The following is a 20,270-nucleotide window of genomic DNA, read 5'->3' as shown; positions in this document are numbered from 1 at the left end:
ATATAATATATATATATATATATATATATATATATATATATATATATATATATATGTCTGTCTATATAATTTAGAGGGGCAATTAGATCGAATCGGATCGTATATGGATCAGATCAATATGGATTGGATCAAAAAATTATCAACCCAAATCCGACCTATGTATTAAACAGATCAAAATTTCAAACATAAATCCAACCTGTTTATTAAATGAATAATCGATCTGATCCATTTAATCTATTTATTAAACAGATCAAATTAGATTAAACAAATTAAATGGGTTAAATAGATTAAATAGGACAGTTAAATGGATCAAAAATAGATTAAACAAATCTTAAACGAATTAAACAGGTCGGATAAAATGGATCAGAAACATATTAAACGGGTTAAATAGGTTAAATGGATTATCTAACTCAATCCAACCTGAATATTAAATGGATCATATATCTAAAATCCAAATCCGACCCAAATATTAAAGAGGTTAAACGGATCAACCTGTTTATGACTTAAACCTATTTAGCTAAAATTTAAATTTATTTATGACAAATCGAACATGAATCAGATTGGCGGATTGAATCATATTTTTTCGATTTTAATATATATATATATAGAGAGAGAGGAAGCATATCAAATGAGAGGAGTGGCTTAATGCGAGAGGTGAGAGAACATAATAATAACCTTTGAATCCACATCAATAGTTCAGATGAGAACACGGTTGTCCAAACTATCCAAATACCCCTATGATTTATCCATTCATTCTTTTTCTTAGTTTTTTTAACACGCATGCGTAAACGCATAACGCTTTGAACTATTGATACAGATGTAAAAATTATTATTATATTCTTTCACCTTTCGTATTAAATTATTCCTTCCATTTGATATACTATATATATTTATATTTATTTATTTCTTTTTGTAAGAGGCTAGACCGAATTTTCCCTCACGCCTTCCCATTTAACGGATGGAAAATAGCGTGGAAGGTGAGGGAAAACGGCCCCCTTGATCGTGCACCTCCGTTTCTTACCCTCCCTGTAAACTTGACCTCCTTTTCTTACCCTCCCCAGTGTATACTTGAAGTGAGGCCGGCGCGTGAGTTGCCGTCTTTCCATGATGTTTGGCAGCACGGGTTTCGCCATAAAACCGCCCAAGCCTTCCCGTCCTCTGAGACTGCTCAGACCCTGACATCGCCATTCCCGCCCTTCTCTCCTCCTTGCCAATAAAGCATCCAAAAGCGGACAATGGCGTGAAATTGTACTCCATTAACCGTTCCGCCCCGCCCCCGGGGCTACATGGCTATAAAACCCTAGCAACCGCTTCCCTCTCTCCATGCTCCTGCTCCTCCCCCACCACTCCATTCTTGCCAAAAGCCCTAAAATCTCGACCCTCCACCTCTACGTTCTTGCCAAAAGCCCTAAAATCTCGACTCTCCCCTTCCTCGCCGCTCGCTCTCGCGCTCGCCTACTTCGCTTCGCTCTTTCCAATGGCGCCGCCGCCCAAGGTGGTCGCGGAGTACGCGAAGTCCGGTCGCTCGTCTTGCAAGAACTGCGGGAAGGCCATCGCCGCGGGTTCTCTGAGGGTGGGCTCGTCGAGTAAAGGCCCTCGGGAATCTGACCTCATGAAATGGTATCATTTGGATTGCTTTCCTTTGCAGGATCATCCACTCGCTGTCGCAGAGGAGATACTCGGGTTTTCTTCTTTGAAGGTTTGGGCGATCACTATTCCTTTCTCGACTGATTAAAGAAAGACTTATTTTTTGATATCCATATGGTTTTTCTACTATATTTTGTTTGTGGTTATTTCTTGGGGAGCTCAGAGTTTTGATCTGGATGCATTAAGGAAGCTAGAGGCTACAGCATCATCCGAACAAACCATTAATGAGGTCTGAATTTTTCTTTTCTGTGTTAACTTTTAAGTGTTAGTCCTTTCATTGTATTCTGAATAAAAGAAATATTTTGGTGTCCTTTGAAGTTTTGTTCAGTTTCTTCAATCATGAAGCTTTGTTTTTCTAGCGAAAATAAAACTGGTCCGGAGATAGAAACCAGTCTCTTGCATCTCTCTGATTGACGGCAGCAGAGACCTATCTTTTTTCTTCGTTAGAAATGAAGATCTTTATCAACAGATCAGAGTAAAGATCGTACAAGAAGTCACATGGTGCCGCTTCGTGATTTTTCAAAAAAAAAAAAGTCTGGATTTTAATGAGGAGGTCTTTTTGCACACCGATTTCCAAGAGCCATGGAAGGGAATTTCGTTCTTGAAAATCGAAGAAATTCAAAATATTGGTGATCATCTTTTTGGTTCGATATTGAATCTAGTTACGGTATTCATGGTTTCTGTCATGTCTGAAGTGGCCATTTCCTCCATGTCAAATGTTAGATATTGTAGCTCAACTTATATATTCTACCCTGTTTTTCTCTCCAATTCAACTGGAGAAAACAAAGATGTAGCTCCATGGATGTAGGTATATTGCTGAAGCACTTGAGTGCTTGTCTTCTTGCAGAGTCCTTTTCGGTTGTTGCTTTTGTATAGGTTAGGATGGTAAAATGGAGACTGATAGAAGCATAGAGAAGTGTCTGAAGGTGTGGCTTGTTCTTGATTAAATTCATGTGATATATTTGGCTAATTTAGCTTATTTTTCTTGTCCTTCTTTTAGCTTGGTAAAACAGATTGGGATGCAACTGAAGAGTTAGAGGAAAAGGGTTCAAAGAAACGAAAGGTTGACATGCTTCAATGTTGAAATAGAATAACTAGTCAGACGCTGTTTTGGTCTTGACGTTGTTGCTGCTATCCTTTCTTTGTGTTAGCTCTCTAGCACAGATGAAGCTGGGAATGAAGAGTTCACTAAAAGGAATTCTCCAGTTGTTGCCCATAAAGTAGTTGCGGAGTATGCCAAATCCAACCGATCTTCTTGCAAGAACTGCAGGAATGTCATAGCTGCAGGTTCTCTGAGGCTGGGCTCTTCAAGCAAAGACCCTCGAGGCTTTGACCTTGTGAAATGGTATCACCTGGACTGCTTTCCATCTCAGTCCCACCTGCTCATTGCTGTGGAGGAGATAACTGGGTTTTCTTCTTTAAAGGTCAGGCAGCCCCTCTCTCTTTCTTGATTGATTTAAAAATACTTTTCTTTGATATCCATGTAATTTTGTTATCGTATATTTTTCTTACAATATATTTGCTGGAGGGCTTAGAATTCCGACCAAGATGCATTAAGGAAGCTAGAGGCTGCTGCATCATCCAGCCAGATTGCCATGGAGGTCTGATTAATGTTTTTTATTTCTAATTGTTGAGCATCTCCTTGTATTACAAAGAATATGTTGGTATTCTTTGATGTCATCAAAAAGCAAAAATTCTGATATCTTTGATCATGAAGCATCACCTTCCGAGGAAAATGAAAACTGTTTTTACTTTTTACGGTTAAAAATTCATAAGTGTCTATGCTGTCTCCCTCCCCCCTTTAGATTAATAGCAATGGGGACCTCCTATTCACTTTGTGGTTTAGTATAGAGATGGAAAGGAGGATCTTTACTAACAGAACAGAGAAGAAAGTAGGAGAAGGTACGTGATGTCACTTATAGGTTATTTTCCATAAAAACATGTGGGCTTTTATGTTTCAAGAAACAAAAGATGGCCTTCTTGTACATTAATGTATTTGATGGCCTTGTTCTCTTAGGTGCCATAGTGAAAATAAGCTTTCTTTTTGATTTTAAAGAAATAAATAAAAATATTTCTTTCCATCTCAGGTTAATGTCTTAGTTAGCTCATCCTATTTATGGGTCGTATCTTGTTGATGAAGCTGTGATGAATTTGGTTAAATATATCTTTGTTGGGGTTTAGGTAATATAGCTTGTAGCTTCTACCTCATACCTAGTTATCCTGTCTGATTTAACTCAAGGAGACAGAGCTCTTGCCCCATGGACATAGGCATACAGTTGAACTATGCAAACTCTTGTATTCTTATTTGTCTTTTTATTTTTTTTTTTCAATAGTATGTTTTTTGTGCTTTCATTGTCTAGCATTTTTAGATTGCAATGTCATGAGCCTGGTGACATGGAGAGCAGAAGCATGGTGAAAGTCTGTTGTGGCAAGCTGCCCACTAAAGCATGTGCCATATGATGCTAATTTAGCTTACTTCTGTTGTTTCTTTCTTTTAGGTTAGTAAAAGAGATGGCAGTGCAATCGAAGAGTTCGAGGAAAAGGATTCGAAGAAACCAAAGGTTAGCATGTTCTACTGTTGAACTTGAATATAGCTAGATAGTGCTTATATGGTCTTTGATATCTTTTTTTCCTGTTATCCACTTATATTTTTTCTTATAGGCCCGTAGTACAGGTCAAGCTGGGTATGATGAAATTACAGAAAAGAGTTTAGAGGAACCAAAGTTACACATTCTTATATCTTTAACTGGATTAGTAAGATAGCTTATATTTTCAAATGCCAACTTAAGTAAATATGCTTTGTTGGGTGGATGAGTGTCTGCATGCGTGAGAAATGGGGCTTATTATAATAGTTGTTTGTCAAAGTGTTGTATCTATTACCTCTTTCTTGTCTTTTTCCTTCTTATGATGTCATGAACAGCTAAAGTTACATATGAGGGAGCAACTACTCGACTGATAGAAACTTATAATGTGCTAAGGAATACAGGATGATTAAAATCATAGCAAAAATGGTACAGCAATTAAAGAAGGGAAGCAACTGTTATTGGTACAAGTTCTTCTTCTTTTTAATAAAAGGGGTATTAGAGATTTGGCATGTCAAGTTTAAAACTGAGTTTATTTATAAATCTAGAGCTAGCATGCAATGGCCCTTTATTAATTGATTAGGTTGGTCATAAATAACTGGCCCTTACAGCCACCTGGTGAGTATTACTTATGTTCTTGCTATTCCTGTAGCTTTGACATCGCATGTACCCTTAATTGTTACTGATGCAAACAAATTATTTCATGCATATATTTTTTCTCAGTTGCTTGTAGATGGCAAAAAGAATGACTTCAAGATGGCCTTTTCTGCGTCTGATATCAAAGATCGGTACAAGGTGTTCCCTGCCTTTCTCTAAGCATACCAGCAATGCTTATGCATCTCTTTTACTCAAAATAATATCAGAAGATAACTTGTTATTGTTTGTGTGCATGCATTCTCTCAGAATAATGATTTTTTTTTTCGACTTTTCCTATGATGCATTAGTCTGCCTGGTGATTTACGTTTTGTTTTTTTGGGTCCAGGATGCCACCCTTCCACCAAATTGGAAGGCCTTCAAGACACTCATTTTTCGTGAGCAGGTAAGATTATATTAAACTTAAGGATTATCATTGTTAATGTGATTTCATTTTGTAATCAACCAGCTTGCTAACTGTTGTACCATGTATAATGTATGAGGTTCAAGAAGTACATTTAATTAACTTTTGTAATAAACATTGCCACAAAGTAAGAATGTTTGGATGGGTTAGAAAAGACAGGAAGACATAAAATACCTAGATAAGATTTGGGAGGAGGGATTCGGAAAAGTTTGCACTATCAGGAAGAAAAACAAAGCGAGACTTGTGAACAATAGATGGATTTTATAAGGATGTTGGTTATGGATGCATCATCATAGGCAACCCTTAGAATATTATTGTTTACCTCATTGTGATGCAGTATCGATGGTGGATATGTTATATTTGTTTGAGTAGACGTTATAGTTTACTATAAAATGATATTGAATATGCAATTATACTAACGATTGAAACTGGACAGGATACACATGAGAGTCTTATGGCGGAAGTTGGGTGGATTTCTCTATCACAAGGGAAAGTTGTGTGGACAATTACATTGATATGGTGATTTGCAGATGACTGTGATCTTATGAAAGAAAAACTGGTTTGGGTGGATAACTGTTTTCATGTATAAAGATAGTGGGAAAATGAATGGTGGTGATTATCATGTTAAAATAGCAGAAAGATAGATGGTTTAATCTCATGAAAGTGAGTCAGTTGGGTTTGAGTGGATGGTTATCTCATATATGGGTGTCTGATAAATCCTATAGTGCGGTCACATCATTTAAGCTCACACACACACACACACACACACACACACACACAGAGCCAGGTGAAAATAAGGTCGACTGAATTTGGACTCAGATCTAGTTAGATCAAAACTCTACAATAGGGGTTATACATCAATAATCCAAGCCATTGAATGTGATATACTATCTTACAACTGCTTGTACGCAAAAAATTATATGATTTGAAGACCTTAGCCTATACATCAAGTATTCAAAAATTGGATAGCCTAAGTAAAATTAAGGAAAAATTACAGTGGCATTCCTTGAACTTTGACCTATGTATACTTAGATCCAAAAGAAAAAAGTTTCAAATAGATTCCAAAACTTTAAAAAGTTGCAAAGAGATCTAGTCGTCTCTCCGTTAGACAATGTTATAATGTGAGGATCACCTGAGAGGTTAAATTTTATGAAATACCATAAGTGCCTTTCCCAGAAATTCCTTGGTTTTGGCGTAAAGTGGAGTGAGGAAAAGAAGAGTCACATGCCTCTCAAGTGACTATCTTCTTTCATCCTGCTTTCTTTTTCATTAGGTCTCTATGCCCCATCAGACCTCTGCGAGTTCATGGGTGTCCTTGAATGCCAAATAAATCAATAAGCTTGGTGGGCCTCTCCTCTCGTATTTGCTTCCTCTCTTTCCCTCTCTCTGTCTGTATCTTTGTCTTTCTGTGTGCTATCAAATACAGCTACGATAGGGGAAGGAAAAGAAGAAGAGATCAAGGATAAATAAAGGAGAAGAGGCGACATGGAGAATGGATAGTTGAGGGGTGCTCTTTTAGCAGAAGAGTTGGATGGGGGTGGGATTGGCAAGGACGACATAGGAGGACTTGAAGAAGCTATGGAGAATCATTGCACTAGGCATTTTTAGCATGAACATCATCACCCAAGCCTTTGTCCGCCACCTCAGCGAACCTCGAGCTAGCTGCCATGTCCATTGCCAACACCATCATCAGCTTCAACTTTGGCCTCATGGTATCCCATCCATTCCTTTACTCATCTTTTAGAATCTCACTACCCATGTTTTTCATCCATCTTCAACTTTCTTTTTTTAAAAAGATGTTTGGAGTTTTCTTCTCTGAGTGGATTTCTCATTCAATAACTTTAAGACAAATTAGAAAGGGAGCCCATTGAATTAAGCTCCTATGTACAATTCTTTTATTTGACAGTTGAATGTTTATGACTTCCTCTGCTCACTTGGTTACAAAATAATATCCTAGCCCATTTTGACTTGTTTATTGGGTTCTTCAAGTGCAGCTGTGTTGTATGTACCATAAGAAACCTCTTCCTCATTGATTCCTATAATTCGCCAAGCAGTCCGAAGGTGGATGTGGAGCGATTATGAGGTATTTTATGTAAGTCTTTGATATTAAAAAAAAGGAGAGACAGCTCCATTCCATCAATCCCCAGTCATGGCTTCAAGTTAAGCGAGGCAAGTTTTGGAAATCCTCCTCGCACTCTACTTCTTCCATGTAAATCATCCCACTTCTATCTTGTTAATTATCTTTAGTTAAATCTGGATGGGGTGTGGGGCGTGGAATATAGAGCACAGTGCAAGATTGTGATATGTATATGGTCTGGAGATTTGATATGAACTTTTTAACAAATTGGTCAAGCCATTTATTTTGACCAATCATTAAAAATTAATTGATTTGTGTGAACTGAGGGTATTTTAATCATTTTATCTTTTCTGTTAATGTTGTTAGGTCGGAGACAGATGGCTGGGTCTCTTTGCAACTTTTTTTAAGTTTTAGGATCCGTTTGAAACTTTTTTCTTTTGGGGTCTAAATGTAAATGGGTTAAATTTCAAAGGGTGGTGCTATAATTTCTCCTAAGATAAAACTTGATGTATTTTTGGATCACTCGATATATTTTTTAGGGGTCTCCAAATCATATGATTTTTGGTGTACAAGCAATTTTGAGGTAGTAGATCACATCCAACGGTTTGAATCATTGATGTAGGATCCCTATTATCTAGTTTTAATTTGACCAAATTTGAGCCCAAATCTGATTGATCTCACCCAAGTCTGTCTCCACACACACACACATGTATATATGTATATATATATGTATGTATAAATATTTCAAAATCACTTTCCTTTGTGATTGGTTATGATACTGGCCACAAAAATTATTCCATGAAAGTGGGGATTATACATCTCATTTTATACATTTGTATGCATCTTAGGAGTACTTAGATGTCTTGACTTCCAATGGATATCATGAGGACCAAGTTTGCTTGAATATAAATCAGAAAAAAACTCTCTCTTCTAGTTCTTGGAATGATATTTTTTTTACTTTACCAGTTGTGTGGAAGATTTATTGTTTCATGCTCTCTTTATTTAGAAGGTGCTCATAAAAGTTGGCATTATGTACTATGCCTGTAAATTGAAATTTTATTATTCTACTGCGTACTACTAGGCTACAAGGATCGCCGACTCGAAATAGGATCCTTTGCTGGCCAGTCAGTGGTACGAGTCAGTACACCCCTATACCGGACTATATCGGATCCAAAGTGATATAGAAATGAGGGATGAACTAGGAAGAAAAAGATAGAAAGAGAGAGGGAGGGAGGGAGAGGGAGGGAAGAAAAGGACGGTCGGTGGAGATGCTAGCGGTAGCCACTGAAGGGCCGCGGAGGCCTCCCGGGCTCCGTGGTCGTCTATGAGAGAAAATAAGAAGAGAGAGAGATAGAGAGAGGAGGAAGGGAAAGGCTATCGGAGGACTACCGTGGTCACCAGATTGGCTAAAACACCCCCACGGTTGTATCGGATTTTTTTAAAAAATCTAACGAAACAAGGGTGAAGCTCCTATTTTGAACAGCGGCGACCGTGGGGGTGTTTTGGGCCATCCGACGGCCCTTTGGCAGCTTCTCCACCGTCTTCTCCTCTCTCATCTCCCCTCCCTTCCCCCCTTTCTCTCTCTCTCCCCTCACATCTCACAGAGGACAGTGGAGACTCGGAGGTAGCCCTCCAGCGACCTCGGTAGGCCACTGCCGGCCTTTGCTTTCCTCCTCTCTTCTCTCTTTCCTTCTTCTTTGCTATGTTTTGGCTGATATTCCGAATCGAATGCCAGAACTGCACTGGTTAGCTGCTAGTATAGTTCAGCACAGTTTGGTGAATCATGCCATGCCATAGAGGCAATCTGGTACCATACAACAAGTGGCAATGTAGTCTTGATAGGTGATAATAGCATGGCATATGAGCATCTTGGACATCTCGGACATGAATTAACTAGATTTGGTGAAAGAATGGTTGATACATGTCCTGCAAAATTTGATGCACACATAACAGAAGGCATCATTCCTTAAATATTCAATGCAGAATATTCTGTTAGATCGGTTTCTGTGGCCAGTTGTTGATCCAACACTCACTTAAGGGAAGACAAGCATCATATGTGTTAATTTTCATGCTTCTTATGTCTTGGAATATACATGTGCTTTTTTATGTACTTACGGTGGACGGATGGATTATTTTCTTTCTTTTTTTATTGTGGATATCTATTTGAGGAATTTCCATCCTGATAGTCATTGTGTCCATATACTGTTTATAACTTCTGTATCATCTAGTTGTTGTTCAAGGCCTCAACATTTTTTTGTTCTTTCTTTCTTTATTTCTTTTCCACAGGGGACACCAGTCCAATGGATAGTCGTTTTAAAATCCTGGTGAATTAGTTACTCTATTATCCTATAATTTTATAAACCAATAACTTTTATTGTTTAATTTTTTTTGAGGTGGAAATAACTGATAATCTATGATATATAACAACTATTAAACTTTCTGACCTTCAAGGATGATGTCAGGTAACACCATTCTAATTTCTGCATGATCATGTTTTAATTTGGATGGCATAATTATCATACATTTCTTATGTGAAAATTTGTCCTAATCTATTTTAACTTTACAATTGGATATCTAACAGTATTCTGTGCTTTTAGTTATATGTTATCTGAGGTAACATAACTTCATCCATATCATCGAGTATGTACGTAAATCAGTTTACTAAAATTTAAAATTTATTTTTTTGGGATAATTATTAGTTTTAGTTAGAACTGTGAAGGACTTGTATTTTATTTTCCACAGATCATATATAATATACATTCTCATTTCAATGCTAGAATTTCTCTATCAATATCATGTTACTTCGCAATGAATCACAATTTTTTTGGGTTGAATTATTCCATTATATATAATATATTTATATATTCAGATTGACTTGTTTTTATGATGCTTGTTTTTGATACTCATTACTGCTGTAGTTGTGGCCTTCCTATTAAAAGAGGTAGTCTCAAATTACTTTTCAGCATTAGATGTTATCAGTTGGTCTTCCTTAATTGTTTTTCATCCTTCCACCGAAACTAATAGCCTGGAGTTTTTAACAAGATATAATATTGTTTGCATTTTCTGTTCCTGCATGTGACTAGGAAGAGGGTCTCTGTGATTCTGAAAAAATTGCTGCGTTTGATTTTGATGGATGTCTCGCGAATACATCTGTGAAAAGGTATGATGATGTTTAACTTTAGAGATGTTTAACTTGATGGAATGTTGATTTGTTATTGTCATAATTTCGTTAGAATTTTACAAATATATTGATGCCTTTGCATTGAATACAAATGTGATAATGTTGTAGGTTGTATTTGCCATGTTTTCAAAAATGCACCAAGTGGATTCAGAATTATTACATTATGGCCTCTGTTTTTTGATAGAAATTGGCAATGTTTATGACTTGCACTTGCTTATTTAAGCCCTAAGTACAAGATAGTCTTTTCTTTCTTTGGAGTATTGACGCTAAGCTCCTTTATTTCTTTTCTTTTTCCTCTTTTTTTTTGGGGGGGCCTGAGAAGACATGCTAACACACCTTCAACAGAGGTGCAAAAGTAGTCATTGTTATGCATTGCTGGGTATATCCACTAAAGATCCATGCTTAAATTATTTTCCCGATCTTAACAAAGTTTTGATGTGCAATACTGTATTTTGTTCACTTTGCATTGCTGGATATATCCACTAAAGATCCATGCTTAAATTATTTTCCATTTCCTTTATGAATAAAGATATGAAGACATCTTCAAACTCAACCAAGGTAAACATCCCTGAGCTCATCCAGCGTCTTAATCCAAGAGGAAATCATAATGTCATTTCCAACATTTAACATTAAGAAAAGCATATACCTATTTTTTAAATAATCAAATTCATCTATTCCTATCACTATCCATGGATGGACCGGTAACCAAAGTTTGTGTGCGAAATTCTGAAAATTGATTAGGGGTCTGAAGTCTCAAGGTAAGAATCATTTGAAAAGTATGTTTTTAACTTTTCTGAGCCATCAAAATTTGCTTATAATTTGCAATGTAAGAAGTGATGGGCTGCTATTTATTTCCAGGAATGGAAACAACTAGAGAGAATTCCTCCATTACATATGATGCTTGAGAAATTCAAATTTGGTTTCAATCCATTTGAAGGTGTGGTCTTGCAGTGGTGGGAGTCATCCATTAACAGCACTTCGCTTTGAACCTTGTTGAAGAGGGCAATTAGAAAGGATTTGGCTAACATTTGTGCTAGTTTATCAACTCCCGCATAAGATGGAGAATATCCTCAAGTGTATCAAGAGAAATCATATTGCAGATCTCTACTTAACTCATGACCAACTAGATATATAGAATAATTATATTTTGACATTGGTCTTCTGCTGTTCGTCTATTAATTTTCTTCTGATTGTACATATTTGACAATTCAGTTTAGGCTGAGGAAAAAGTAGAATTGCTTGTTTTACTTTGTTTCTTGAGTTTTAGTGAATAAGGTTAAAGGAAGTTATCATAAGCTTGTCATGATGACATATGAGTCTGGTTTTCTGAGAGCTTAACCATATTGCAACCAGCATAATTGTCATATTTTCTCATAAGTTTTCTTCTAATGTATGTATTTTTGAGTAATTTTAAAAGTAGTTTACTGTATGAGTAGTACATCTTGTTGGTACTGATCTGTATTGAAATATACAGGCCTATGAATAAAAGCCATTTATTTGAAAGAAAGTAACAGCTAACTTGATACTGTTCGTGGCATACATTATTTGTATCTTATTATGAAAGCAGTGTATCCTCATTTTACTGACTCATGGAAAAGATGAGAATTGTTTGGAACTACATGTGGACAAGATTCTAATTTACTGATAAAATCTGATCTTAGTCAATTTGTATACCACAATCCTTGATATTTCTCTGATGCAAACAGGTTTAACGATCTAAAGATTTAACCAAAGATTAAGAATTTAGACCTAACATTACCTAAGGTGCAGAATTGGTCCAGATGCTTGGTCTCTGATGTATCCATCGTTCCTGAGAAGCTGCAGGGACTATATAACAGTGGCTACAAGCTGGTTGGTATATAACGTTCTTTTTGCTCCACAAAGTATTTGCATTCTTTTCTCAAAAAAAAAAAAAAAAAAGAAGTATTTCAGCCACTTGTGAATTTCTGATAGGCAATCACTCAGGATGCCTTGATTTTGTGAACCAACTTGTGGTTTGTGTGTTCTTTATCCATCCTTTTCTATTAATTTTTTGAAAAGAAGGTGTCTACATTAACACATATATTCTTTGTTGTTAGGTTTCTTCACCAATGAATCAAACATTGAGCGCTGGAAGAACAAACGACAACGAGCTGTGGATTCCAAAATAGGGAGACTTGACAACTTTATCAAGCACGTTAAAGTCCCAATTCAGGTATGCTGGATATTTTTTTTTTGGAATTCTAGTGTTTTTCCCATACTATGTCCTTGACCTCTATTTTTATGTTTAGTTTAAATTCAAAGTTTTGCAAATTTTATGGTCACCTCACCTTAATCATCTCTCTCTCTCATATCTATACTGCTGTCGAAATCTTTAGTGTACTTGAACTTCATTTCTGTGCAGGTTTTTATAGCTTGCGGGCTAGGAACAGGCAAGGATCAAAGTGAAGATCCCTTTCGCAAACCAAAACCTGGAATGTGGAGGCTAATGGAAGAACACTTCAATTCTGGCATCGCAGTTGCCATGGATCAGTTAATCTTCTCTCCTATCATTCAACACAACATAATTCATTAATCTAGAAATTGTGATGACCATTCTTTACATAATTTTCTTTGGACGTCATGTGCGATCTGATAATACAGGGAGTTGGGATAGTAGTTTTGCTTACTCTTCTTGGGTGATTCTGTTTATGTTGGCTCTTTGGCCACAATTTGTGTCAATGAGGTGGATTCAGTATTTTATATCAAAGCTTGCTCATTTTGCATTTTCATCTGAACTCACCTCACAGGGCTACTCCATGGCTCCATGTTGTGAACTTCTTATATGTTAAGATAGATATCAGTACCAGCTATGTGCCTTTTAGGTTTTCTGTGAGGCCTCTCTTTCTGAAAGTCTCAGATCTTGTTTAGCTTTAATTGATAGCTGGTTCTGAAGGATTGTCGTACTTTAATGGATCACACCTTGATGGTATGATCCATTAAGCCAACCACATTTACATGGTCAGCCCTTCATTGAAACTTGCGAACTGCAATTATTGACCACTCTAAAACAGACAAAGTCATTTCACACTCTTAACCCAACAAGAGCACCATAAATTGAACCGGCATACATATAATACTATCTAAAATAGCTAAATGCTTCAATTAAAAGAAAATTGTAGAAACAGTATATTATGTTTTGTAAGAGCTTTCAGAATACATCTTTTCCATCATCATGAATAATTCCTTCAGCTGTTTGCTTGTACATGTATAAGATGAAAATAATATTTTACTAGTGCCTCTCTTTATCTGCAGTTCCTTCTATGTTGGTGATGCAGCTGGGAGAGTCAATGATCACAGTGATGCTGATATTAAGTTTGCTGAGGTAAAATAAGCTTTTCTTTTTATTCTTATTTCCAATATTCTGGTTCCATTGTTTTTGCATTACTAATCTATTTGCTTATCCAATGAACTCTAGCAAGCTAAATTTTTCAGATTAAATGGCTTAGTTAAAATGCAGTTAACTCCATGAGTTATAGGCAACTGAATAACATTAAATGGCTCAGTTAACATATGTTTTATCAATATTTGATAACTAAACACTACATATACACACACTTGTCTTTGTATGGATTCTTGTCTCCAATAGGATTATCAGCTAAATTATCCATGATGTCCTCATCAAGTTCCTCATTCACCTTGAGTTCTAAAGTTGTGAAGAATACATGTCAAAAATAATTAATATGTTCTTCACCAACAAATTGTGTGTAGGGATCTCTAGTGTTTCAGAGTCCAGTTTCTCTGACTTTTTAGAAAGGGGAAAAGATGCATTTTTTCCTTTATCATCTTGTGATCACAAATGATTACATTATTGCATATGTGTAAACATATGAGGGACCCTTCTTTGATCCCAAACTTGTGACAAGTAGAAACTTGTATAAACAATCTCTGGTTGGGCATTTTGTTGTGGCAAATGTTTCAGATCCAGATATCTTATTTATTCCAGTCAAAGTTACAAAGCTTGGTTGGTTAAAAACATAAGCTAACCAAATCTTGATTGTCTTTTCTTGAAAGAAAATTTAAAACATCAAAAAGAAAATAAATTCTTATAAATTCTCCATTTTGTATGCATTGGATGAAGCTGTGAGTCAATTTGGTCAAACTATCTCAATTTGCTTAAATGTCCCAAACACATTTGAGAATTGAGGCTATGTAAAACCATTGTCAGAATCATATTTTGTATTGTCTTTCTCAACATACTAAAACCAACCGTTGCAGAATACTTAATGGAGTATAAAAGTGCTAGTGAAGGTCTATCAAGCTAAGAAAGTGGCCCCAAGATTGTCTTGCCATGTTAAGCTAAACAAATTATTATTTGTTATTCTCTAATTTATACCTAAGAAAAGTAAAGGCCTCAAAGATTTTTGTTGGATTGTACATTTGGAACTTATTTCATGTAGGCATCCTTTTATAAGGGGAGGAATGATGTTAAGAAAAGAAAAGCGGAGAGTTTTAGTTCGTATCTGATCCAAATATTTCGAAGACTCCTAAACTATCCCTGGTGGTTTAAGGCTGAGGTGAATGGAGAATAGATTTTGTCTGGAAAAGAAGAGCTGAAAGGAATTAGAGTCCCTTGTACAAAATATTAAGAATCCACACCTATACTCTGTTGAGGAGGGCTTTCGTGGATCCATGTCCTACAAGCCTGGGGAGTCGAGAATGCATCCAAAGCACCACGCCCCTCCTCAATCCATGAGGAATCCTTGAATATTCACACATATGCCTTGGCAGTTCGCCGCCATGATAAATATCAAGCTTCTTGAGTCCCTCGATATCATACATGGACATGCTGCATCACACTTATCCATTGCTCCCTGCCATACCCCACTAAGATTTCCACTTGGTGGTGACCCTAGGGGTTCCGAAGTATCAAGGAACATTGCAGCTTTTGGCATGTGCAAGATCCTCCGCTGTATCGAGCCACGCCCATGCCAGCACCCCTTGCAAAGAGCTTGCAACACACCATGACAATTATCCCCCACTCAAACTACTAGCATCCTCATCGACACCCAATAGACACTGCTGGTGTTGATCGCCATGACCAAAACTCCACTACAAACTATGCAATCATAGTTCCTCAAGGCAGAGCCGCATGGCCTTGGTCTCCTTGATTTTTTCTCCATCGTTGAGAATCCATCATCCACACCATATCAACTCTTCCACGAAAGTTCAAACTGCTACCAATTCTGACTTCGGTCTTTTCCTTTGTCTCTTCACTGCAATCCTCTGACCCTAAAACTGCATGGCAGCCCGTGAACTCTTCCAATGCTTCACTCTCATTTGCCCTATTTTAAAAGCGGCCATTATCTTCTGACCTTCCGCAGTCTTCTAACCATCAACTTTAATTGAAAACTATGTGACACTTCTTGGACTCGCCCAATGCTTGACTCTGGATGCCTCAATCTAGGAGCTGCCACTACTTTTGCCAATGCATCCTCGGGCCTAAGACCTTCAAATTCCATTGAAAAATGAGCAGAGCGGCACTCCTTGGACTTTTTGCAAGGCTTAACTCTTGACCCCCATGATTTAAGAGTGGCCAAACTTGAATCTGCACCATGCAAGACTTTGACCGTGGCTAGGATCCACTTCCAGCAACATAAAATGACACTTCTCGGAATGCATCCAAGCTTAACCATTAATCATCTGGATTCAGGAGTGGGCCTCCACATGAGTCCCCCTCTAGGAACTTGTCTCCCCATGCACAACTTTCTGACGTATTGACCTTACGGTCCTTTAGTAGTTCTAACCTTTTCTACAGAGCACCATGCCTCTGATTCCTACCACACTGCACTAATGCCAATTATGAACAAGTCACCCCTGTTTCTCCATATCGTCCCATACCGATGCAGATCCATAAGTGCTACCAACAAGACCCTGATATCGATCAAGGCCACTTTCCAATTTGCTCAAGTCTCCAAGCTCCCAACAATTTGCCTCTGCAGAACCACTGTTCATGCTCTCTTCCCACACTCAACCTGACCTAACTGCCCTTTTTTCTTCACCTCGAGTTTGTATTGCCAACACAAGGCTATCCTAATGGCTTGCCTTACTCTCAAGACTCCAATACCTCGACACTCTTTGTAACTAACATTTGATATATATGGTGCCTCATTGCATCTCCAAACCAAATGCCTCAACTGATAGCACCTTTTTGCCTCACGGCCACCCTGCCAATAGACTGCATAGCCCTTGTGCTTCACCTCTTGTAAATGGACCTCGCATGCCCATTTAGTGAGCAAGCACTCTCAATCAAATATCTGCCTCTAGTACCATGGCCTTCGTAGGCTTTCACCCTAAGAGCAATTCCATGAAGTTGAATTCTGATTTTCCCCACTCAACTGGCCACATCCACATTTGTCCACATAAGAGATAGCCTTTGCTCAATGTTCCCAACATAACTTCTATCCGACTAGGTTCCTTGAATTTGTAGGCCTTCACCTTAGCTTGCACTTCAAAGTGTGGATGTTGGATCTTTCCTCTGCACTATAGACACATCCCAGTACCTCAATCAATTGAGCCAGCTTTGTCTTTTTGGAGATTCTAGTTCCTTGAGATGCTGTGCCTTACAACTCTGCCTGCACCCCAAGTGCCTCGGAATTTATGAGCACTTATCACTTTGAATTCCTTTTTCTCAACCACGAACTAGTAGACCTTCATGGGCTCCTGTCTACTCATGCCTTTGATGAGCAATCCATAGTCATTCATGGCTAGCACATTGCCTCTGCAACATTCTCCCCCCTCTTGAGTTGTCAACACCCACCCAGCTCCTCTGACACTGGAATTCGATACCTTTGTGCCTTTTCACTGCTTTGGATACCCTCATATCTGCAGCTAACCATGTTTCAGCTCACTTGCACTAAAGCCAAATGCATGCGATCTGATACTGCATGCACTAGAAACCAACAACAAGCATGGCAGTTGACCACTGACTAAGCAAACCTTTTGCTGTGATAGGGATTTCTACCTGTTTAAATTACTCTTTCATCCTCCCACATTTGAAAATGGTATTTGGTGAGAAAAACAGTACTCTTCCATTTAGGCCTTGTTTGGACACTGGAGCATTTTATCTGGCGATCAGACATGTTTTGAGCTATACATGGCCAAAAAATTAGGAGTTTTGAGAAGTTATGCGATAGGGCGGAAATATCCAACCATAATGGGAAACTATGATTCATAGTGGCCCACACAGGGAAACTCACCTCTTAAATAGAACAGATAATCCCAATTTTTCTTCGATTTTGGGCTCTGGATGGTTCTTATCCCAGTAGTTCCTTCTCTCAAACATTTCTTTAGAGTCAATTAGTATGTTATTCCTTACAACTGTGGAAGAACTTTGTAATGTATTGTTACTGTATTTATTGGGATTTTCATTTTCTTGCCTTCAGTTCCAAGTTCAATGACTTGGTATTCAGGAGGATGTTGTCAAATTGCAGTCTATCAGCATCCCTGACACATAACAGTTGGAATTCCTTTTTGATGATGATGGCCTGTTGCTCCTGCTGTGTATGTCAAGATGCAACATTGAGTTATCGAAATCCCTGCACCCCTGATTGTTTGGTTCTCCTCTGTTCTGTGCTTCTCTTTTCCTTTTGGAAGAAATTATTTGCATTGTTTTATTGTGATGAGATAATGCATCCCAAATTTGTGTTGCATGCTCTTGACACTTGATTCCTACACTAATGCTGTTTCTGGGTTTATGTCATTTCAGGCAGTTGGGTTGAAATTCCATGTTCCCGAGGAGTTCTTTTGCACTTGATGCTCGCCATCCCGTGCCTCTCGCTTTCATTGGCTTTCATTTTGGGTCTCCATGTTCTGAGCAACTTTTTGAGACTTGGTGAAAAAAGTAGTTTAGCTTAACTGGCGCAACGTTTTGAGCTGATCAGCTTACTCATCTCCATAGGCTGGTGCTGTTTTTTTTTTGATAAAATAGGCTGGTGCTGTTCATCTGCATCATCTCATCTCAGCAAGCTTGCCTGTGATTTGTAAAATGATGGTTAAAGTAACGAGGAAGGAACAAAAACTATAGTTATGTGATAAATGTTTCTTATTTTGTTCAGAAAAATTGTTGGATCCATGTTACTCAGAACTTTCAATAGAATCTTTTGCCTATGGATAAACCAGTGCAGCAAGGAAAGCATGCCCTGCAGTACCTCGTCCGTTTTTACTGAAAAAAGGGGAAGTACCCCCAAGTCTATAGTCTATGTTAATGGGTGTGGCAAGATGTTTGAGCGCAAGAGGAACTGGACTTGCTGTGGTTGGAGTGGACTGGATGGTCTATATGACAGAGGGAAGGAAGCTCCTTAACTTACAAGAAAATACTGATAAAAAATTAGCATACATGAAAATACTGATAAAAATTAGCTTACATGAAAATACTGATAAAAATTACCTTAAATGAAAATACTGATCCCACCTTTCTCTTCAGTTTTCACTACTTCAATCTTGATGGGAGAAAATCACACGTTTCGTTTAATTTTTGCAAATCAGGTCCGGGTGCTAGGTGTATACTTTGTACTCTCGACAATAACCGTGACCAGAAAAAAAAATATCTGATGGGGTTTGCTGTTCATTTTTTTTTCATCGGCCGTATCCCCTACGTATTTCAACGGTGCCACGTCTCTTTCTTTGGGTCCATTCGGGTTTGAAGACAAATTTGAACAGCTGGTGCTCCTGGGGCTGTTCGTGTCCTTTGAATCACAACGATCCTGATGTCGGTCAAGTGTTTATCCACTCATCTATTATCAATCACACTATTTCCTTCTATGTTGATGCTCTTGTTAAACATACTCCGTTAACTTTGGTCCATGCTCCATTGACACGACATTGATGCCATTTATCATGGTGGCATTTGCTGATCCACTCGTTACACACTGGCCGTCACATTTTGTCTGCTAGCTTCTTCTCTCTTTAAGCCTTGACAGATCTGTTCTTTTCTGATTTTAATGGCCTGTACGCTTGAGTAACCCGAGATGTCCGGTCTACCAAAAGAATTATACCTCCTAGCTCTTGCTTGTGTAGGGGCGCCATAGGTGAACGGAAGGTGGCCCAAGCCCATTCTCACATATCCCAAGGAAAGTTGCATTCCACGGACCACTGGCGCATGGCTTCGGAAAGTAAAATAGGATGAGGTGGGGTAGGCCCACGATGCGCGGGCCACCTTGCCATCCTGGGAAATTGAACTTGAAAGGCACCAGGCCACGCATGAAGCGGTGCTACCAGGTGGGCATTAGCGAGGGACCACCCTGGTGTGCGGTGTTGTTTTATGTCGGGCGGAGGACTTGAATGGCAATTTAATTATGTGCACACGTTTAAGAGGAGATACAAATATATGTGATACTTCTCTTTTCATATGACACGTATAAGGGGTCCATAAATTTCTAAATCATGGTCTCTCTCTGACATTTAGTCGGTGCACCAACAAAGATGGGAGTAACCAAGGCCACATCTTTAGCGCTAAAATTAGCAGAGACAGATTTTTTAAGTTTAACTAAAGGCATCTGACTTGAAAATGGTAGCTCGGAATTAAGATACAAGATTGAAGTAATCTTGTTGCTGGAGTTTTGGGGGCTGAGGAGCTAGCAGGTTTTTTTTCGATCTTCTCTGTTGCGGCCAATCCCCTCCATCGCTCGATCACCAGCATGGCACATCTGCAAAAAGAATCTTCACTGATCGGAGATGCCTCCAGTGGGGATCCTCCGACGGTCAAAT

At 38.2% G+C, this 20,270-nt stretch overlaps 1 protein-coding gene across 1 annotated transcript; it reads left to right on the top strand.

Annotated features, from left to right (window-relative positions):
• Nucleotides 1–1,052: 1,052 nt before the first annotated feature.
• On the top strand, nucleotides 1,053–18,679 carry LOC105047531 (polynucleotide 3'-phosphatase ZDP). Its single transcript, XM_073258983.1, is given in 16 exon segments — nucleotides 1,053–1,457; nucleotides 1,459–1,699; nucleotides 1,811–1,876; nucleotides 2,648–2,710; nucleotides 2,799–3,071; nucleotides 3,183–3,248; nucleotides 4,146–4,208; nucleotides 4,953–5,024; nucleotides 5,212–5,268; nucleotides 10,447–10,523; nucleotides 12,315–12,346; nucleotides 12,349–12,399; nucleotides 12,626–12,738; nucleotides 12,928–13,055; nucleotides 13,818–13,887; nucleotides 18,271–18,679. Coding segments are annotated over 16 exon segments (1,554 nt in total). The 5' UTR covers nucleotides 1,053–1,323; the 3' UTR covers nucleotides 18,319–18,679.
• Nucleotides 18,680–20,270: the final 1,591 nt, after the last annotated feature.

This window comes from Elaeis guineensis, chromosome 6, assembly GCF_000442705.2.
Source record: "Elaeis guineensis isolate ETL-2024a chromosome 6, EG11, whole genome shotgun sequence".
In the NCBI taxonomy this organism is placed as follows: domain Eukaryota; kingdom Viridiplantae; phylum Streptophyta; class Magnoliopsida; order Arecales; family Arecaceae; genus Elaeis; species Elaeis guineensis.
The sequence above is the reverse complement of the archived record's forward strand: the minus strand, read 5'-3'. Positions and strand labels throughout refer to the sequence as shown.